This window comes from Alligator sinensis, unplaced genomic scaffold, assembly GCF_000455745.1.
Source record: "Alligator sinensis unplaced genomic scaffold, ASM45574v1 scaffold1023_1, whole genome shotgun sequence".
Lineage (NCBI taxonomy): Eukaryota > Metazoa > Chordata > Crocodylia > Alligatoridae > Alligator > Alligator sinensis.
The window spans coordinates 27786-33597 of record NW_005842373.1 but is presented as its reverse complement, the minus strand read 5'-3'; the positions used below and the strand labels follow the sequence as shown (position 1 = coordinate 33597).

Sequence of the window (5812 nt, the reverse complement as noted above, 5' to 3'; positions counted from 1 at the left end):
GATCATCTGGGCTACCCTGCAAGTCTGAGGCCAGGGCAAGGGGCTCTCCCAGCTCCTCCAGGGATCTGGTGGAGCCCCCTGTTCCTGGCTAATAGGGTCTTCCCCCTGCCCTGTCTCCAGCCCTGGAGAAGGCAGAGAACGAGGTCCAGGCCATGCGGTGCCAGGCTGAGGGGCTGACCAAGGAGTATGACCGGCTGCTGGAGGAGCATGCCAAGCTGCAGGTGAGGGGCAAGGCCAAGGGGAGGGGCAAGGCATGGCCAGGCGAAGAGGGGTGTGGTAGAGCAGCCCTGTTGGTCTTGGAGTGCCTGAGAGCCAAGGGAGTGGAGTTGGGTGGAGGCCTGCCCCCTCCAGGCCCTGCCCTTCCTAACCCGCAGTCCCCCTCCTCCCCAGGCTCTGTGCCCAGGGTTATTTATAGTACTTGGGTGGGAACCTGAGCTGTCACCTGAGCCCTAAGCTGGCGCTGGGCCTGGGGGGAGGGGAGGGGGCTGGAGGCCTGTGGAGCACCACAGGGAAATTGGGGGGCTAAGGAACATTGTGGGGCCATGGGGGGCTGCATGCCAGGAATGAGGGACCATGCTGGGCTCTCTCTCCCCCTCTTCCCTATCACCTCCCTGGTGTCCTGTGCCCAAGCTACGTGCGTGGGGTGGGAGGGGGCTGGCGTGGTGCCTGGCTAGACTCCTGGACCCTGTCCCTGCCTGGAGCCACCCAGGGGTGGGGCAGCACCAGGCAGGCTGGGGTGGGGTGGGGGAGGGAGCAGTGGAACAAGTCTGGGCTGATACAAGCTGCATGTTGGCAAGTGAGAATAATGGGCAGGCTGTATGACGGGTGTGAGGGGCATGTCCCTCCTGATTCTCCTCTATCTGCCCGCCCCACCCCAGGCCGAGCACTCTGGACCCAAGGACAAGAAGGAAGAGTGAGCACTTCCCTTGCTGCTGTGTGGGGGCCTGCTGAAGACCCTGCCTTCTCCATGTCATCACCACCCCCCTCTGGGTCCTGGGGAGCTCCATCCATCACAGCCTTGCCCCTCCCCCTTCTTAGTTTGTGGGGGGAGAGCTGCTCTGTACAGGAGTTGGGGGAGCCTGGTTTCCCCTTCTCCCCTGTGGGCTTGTGTCTTCCCCCCCAGGGATTTTTTTTTTTTTTTTTTTTTAACAGCATCAGTGCTTTTGGCTTCAATAAAGGACATGGGAACCAGGTGCTAACTGGACTCTGTGTGCAGGGGGAGGGTAGTTGCCTGGGTTTTCTTAGTGGGGATGGGGCTGGGAGCCTGGACACTTAGATTCTCTGTGGGGTGGAGTGTGACTCCCTGGCTAGGCCCAGCTTCAATGCCTGGGTTATTTTCTTGCTATTGGGTGAGGACTGTGACTCAGGGAACCTCAGCCATCTGGGTTCCCTCCCTTATTCTGGAGGAGGGGCAGAGCTGAGAGCCTAGAAACCCAAGTCCATTTCTCATCTTAGCTAGTCATGGCCTGGAATCTCCCCTCCCTCTCCCACTGGGACAGATCCCTAGTGACCCTCACATGGTTGCATCCCATGGCTCTGACTCGGCCCTGCTCCCCCGCAACCCTTCATCTTTTCCCAGGACACTCAAGTTCCCTTTGCCCTGGTAGGGAACTCAGGGCCTGAGCCATGCTGGGGACTCAGATGCATATCTCCCAGCCAGGATGAGCACTGGGGCATCTAGGCCCACGACCTGCCCCTTAAAACATATGCACAGACTTGGAGCAGCTTAGACACTCATCAGCGTTTATTGCTTTATGTAGAGATGGGGGTTTATTGCTTTATGTAGAGATGGGGGTATTTGCCCTCCACAGATGGCATTTGGGTATTTGCCCCAGGGGGTTGTTGGTGTGGGTATTTGCCCCCATGGAGGATAGTTGGGTGGGTTTTGACTCTGGGGGTTACTTGGAGTGGGTCTTACCCCCAATCTGACCCCAAGGGGTAACTTGCCCGTCAGCAGGGCCTTTTGCTGGGTATTTAATGCCCCCCCCAGGAGTAGGTGGGGGGAGGGGGGAGTCTTGCCGTTGGAGAGGCAGGAAGCAGTGCAATTGCAAAGGACCATGCTTCCATGGGTTCCCTCCCCACCCTCCTGTCATGATTATGCAGGCAGCAATGAGCTGGGTTCTTCAGTGAGCCTGGACAAATGTGCCCCCCTCTTTATTTGCCCCTTCACCCCCTTTAACAAATTCATTGGTTTTAAGGAGTTGCTTCCAAGCAGCAGAGATGCATATATTTACATATCATTGAGCTAATTAACAGGGGGGGTCTCTTCCCCTTCATTAAGCAATTAAAAAAACCCAACAAGAATCAGCTGATGGAGGTGCCTAAGGGTGCCCCCCCTCACCCTTCCCCTCCCTGTCCCCTCACACCTTTTGCCCAAATGCCTGGGTTCCTTGCCATCTGCGTACCTGGCTCGTGGCAGGTGCTGGGCTGGGAATGGGATGTGGAGCCAGCCACGTCCCAGGTTGTTCTATGTGGCCAACTGGGGGCCTTCCAGAGCCAGCCCCTGCCCCCTGCAGTCAAGTGGGGGGAGAACCTAGGTCTCTGCATTCCTCTAGTCTCAAACTCTTCCCCTCCCAAAGCCAGGAGTGAATGCAGGTGTCCAGGCCTGCCGCCCACCCCACCCTGCCCCCCCGGCCTCAAGCGAAAAAAAGAACCCAGGCACCTGGGTCCCCTGCTCTCATCTGCTCTTCTGTCAGAGCCCAAAGAGAACCCAGGTGTCCCACCACCACACCTCAACCCAATAACAAAGATTTTAATTTAAAAAATAAGTTCCCTTTTCATTCTATTTTTGAAAAAAAAAACCATTATAATAGAATTGGCTGATTTAAGTAATTAATTGCTCTTTCTCCTTACAAAAAAAAAATCTAGCATCTTCCTCATGGCTTTTTTCCTGCAGAGAACCCAGGTATCCAGGCTCCCAAGCCCAGTCTCAAACTGGGGGCAGAACCCAGGCTGGGGAGGGAACCCAGGCATCTGAGCTCCAAGGCCCAATGTCAGCTTGTGGAAGGAACCCAGGCATCCAAGTTCTGCCCCTATCTCAGGCTGGGAGCAGGGGGAGTATGGTGGGTCAGGAAGTCCCAAGTGTCCAGGATCCCAGAATGGGGAGGAAACCTAGGTGTCCAGGCCCTGCTCTGCTCCATGGCATCTGAGCTATAGACATGGCACTGAATGGGGGGGGGTAGGGAAGATGCCCACACTTTGCTGGTGTGGTGGGGAGGAGAGGTGGGGAGCAGGCAGTCAGAGGTCACATGATGCTCTCCAGGATAACAGCCTTGGTGTTGCCATCTTCAACAGGGCTTGGGCCCCCGCTGGCCCCCCGCACCTTGTACTCCAGGTGATGGAGCCCAAACACAGGCTGAGTCAGGCGGCGCCAGCGCTGGTCAGGGAAGGAGGAAAGAAAGGGTTAATGGGACCCATGGATCCAGGCACAAACCCGGACCTCGGTCCCACCCCCAACTCCCCTCCACCCAGGCAACCAGGCTCCCATCCTCCCACCCACACTGCTTCTCACTCCTGACCCACAGCCCCTCCTATAGCTCTATGGTGCCCCTCATTCCTGACCCACAGCCCTGTCCACGGTAAGAACCCAGGTGTCTGGGCTTCCAGCCCCCACTATTCTCACCCCCCAGCCCCTACTCCCTGCCCGGAGAACTCAGGTGTCCAGGTTCCTCCCCCACACACAGTACCCCTCCCTCCCTCCCTCCTGGCACCCCCCTCTATGATGAGAACCCAGGCATCTAGGCACCTAGCCTCCACTGCCCCCCAGAGAGTCCAGGTGTCTGGGCTCTCATCCCTGGTCCTCACTCCCTGCCCAAAGAACAAAGCCCTCCAACCATCCCCCTGGCCCAGCAGGGCTAACCTGGGGCAGGGGCCCGGGCTGGAGCAGCAGCTGGGCAAGGGCAGCACTTGGCAGGCAGAGCACAGATGAGAGGGTCAGGCCCCAACCCACAGCCTCGGCCCACCAGGGGTAGACGTAGGTGTGGCGCCCACCGTAGGTCAGTGGCCGGTAAGATGCTGCATGAAACAGGAAGATGCCCTGGAGGGGAGGAGGGGTGGGCAGTGAACCCAGGCATCTGGATTCCTCCATCTGGGCTCCTAGAGCAGGGCCCTGGCTCCCCTCCAATGCTGCTCTTCGACACCTGGGTTCTCCCTGGCATTCCACAACCCCCCTCAGCACCCATAAAGAACCCTGGCATCCAGGCTCTCACCCACAGGCCTCTCCCCCTTCTCCCCCTCCCCCCAGACAACCCAGGCTCCCTGCTCCCACCTCCTAGCTGCCACCCTCCACAGAGAACCCCAGCATTTGAGTGGTACCAGGCAGACAAGGGGCGTCAGCACCATCCAGCACCACTTCATCCAGCGGCTAGGACGGTAGCCAATCATGCAGGACACGTCATCCAGGAACCGGTCAGCGCCTGTTCCAGAAGGGGAGGGCCATGGTAGTGGGTGGCTCAAAAACCTCGTGGTACTCCTCACTCCTAACCAGCAGCCTCTCTCATCAACCCAGTGCCCCTCACTCCCATCCAGTGTCCATCATTCCTAACCCAAAGCCCCCCATCCCACAAATGGTGCCCCTCACGGCTGACTCGCAGCCCCTCCTTCCCCCATGGGGACTCACCATAGACCCAGGCAATGATGACGCTTTCCCAGAAGGCCTGCCACAGGAGCGTGGTCCCACTGGCTGAGTAGTAGTCAAAGAGCTGGAAGACGTACATGCCGCCCTGGGCAGGGGTGGGGCAAGTGAGCACACCATGCCCCTCACTCCTGACCTGCAGCCCCTCCAGACCCTGTGGTACCCCTCACTCCCAATCCATGGGCCCCCTCACTCTCAACCCACAGCCCCCCATCCCACCCCATATTGATGCCCCTGACCCACAACCCCACCTCAGTGACCATGGAGAGGTCAATGCAGAAGCAAACAAGACAGCATAGCAGAACCATGACCTCGCGCTGGAACCGGAACTGATAGGCTGGTGGTACCACATCCAGAATGCCAGTCACAAAGCCCTCGACACCCACAAACTGCAGGCATGAGGTGGGGGGGAGCAGGGTTTGAACACAGAGGACCCCAGGCACTCAAGCCCCTACTTCCTGGGAACCCAGATATCTGGGCCTCCACCCTAGGGAACTCAGGTGTCCCAGTGTCCCCACTCCAGGGAACCCAGGCATCTGGGTACTCGCCCTAGTGAACCCAGATGTCCAAGCAGCCAACCCCCAGTGCAGGGAACCTGGGTGTCCAGGCCCCAGCCCCCCAAGATACCCAGGTGTCCAGGCACCCAATCCCCACTCCAGGAAACCCAGGCGTCTGCTTCCCCCTGTCCCCATCCCCGTCCCCTCCCCGCCCAACAGGGAACCCAGACACCCAGGCACACCTGACTGTCCAGGCCCAGCATGAGCAGCATGATGAAGAACAGCGCAGCCCAGAGTGGTGCCACTGGCATCAGTGCCACAGCCCGTGGGTAGGCAATGAAGGCCAGGCCAGGGCCTGTGGTGCAGGGAGAGGAGGGAGCAGCTAGGACCCAGGTGTCTGAGGCCCAGGGCAGGGAGAGAACTCAGGCATCTGGGCTCCCAACCCAACAAGACCTCCTGGCTCCAACCCACCAAGACCCATTTAAAGATAAGACCCAGGTGTCTGGAGCAGAACAGGAACCTGGGTGACTGGGGGCAGAGAATCCAGGTGCCCAAAGAGGCAGGAACCCAGGCATCTGGGCAGTAGGAAACCCAGGCATTTTGGGTGGGGTGGGGCTGGGGGGGAAATGGACACTCAGGCATGCATAAGGAACCCAGGTGCCTAGGGGCTCAGGGAAGGAAC

The 5812-nt window shown here is 59.1% G+C and overlaps 2 protein-coding genes across 7 annotated transcripts in view; one reads left to right on the top strand and one right to left on the bottom strand.

The window, feature by feature from the left end:
- The window catches only part of BCAP31 (B cell receptor associated protein 31), a 9339-nt gene extending 6476 nt beyond the window's left edge, over positions 1 to 2863 (top strand). For all 4 annotated transcript variants that reach the window (XM_006029306.2, XM_006029307.3, XM_025210773.1 and 1 more), the window contains exons 7-8: positions 121 to 221; positions 879 to 2863. In XM_006029306.2, coding sequence (XP_006029368.2) covers positions 121 to 221; positions 879 to 917 — 140 coding nt within the window. In that variant the 3' untranslated portion in view covers positions 918 to 2863. The remainder of the gene's footprint in view (positions 1 to 120; positions 222 to 878) is intronic.
- Positions 1730 to 5812, bottom strand: part of SLC6A8 (solute carrier family 6 member 8) — a 9025-nt gene continuing 4942 nt past the window's right edge. For 2 of the 3 annotated variants that reach the window (XM_025210762.1, XM_006029303.3), the window contains exons 8-13: positions 5373 to 5485; positions 4885 to 5022; positions 4619 to 4721; positions 4315 to 4415; positions 3860 to 4036; positions 1730 to 3376 (exon numbers count right to left, since the gene is read on the bottom strand). In XM_025210762.1, the coding sequence (XP_025066547.1) occupies positions 3245 to 3376; positions 3860 to 4036; positions 4315 to 4415; positions 4619 to 4721; positions 4885 to 5022; positions 5373 to 5485 (764 nt within the window). In that variant the 3' untranslated portion in view covers positions 1730 to 3244. The remainder of the gene's footprint in view (positions 3377 to 3859; positions 4037 to 4314; positions 4416 to 4618; positions 4722 to 4884; positions 5023 to 5372; positions 5486 to 5812) is intronic. The other variant, XM_025210763.1, reaches the window with a different exon arrangement.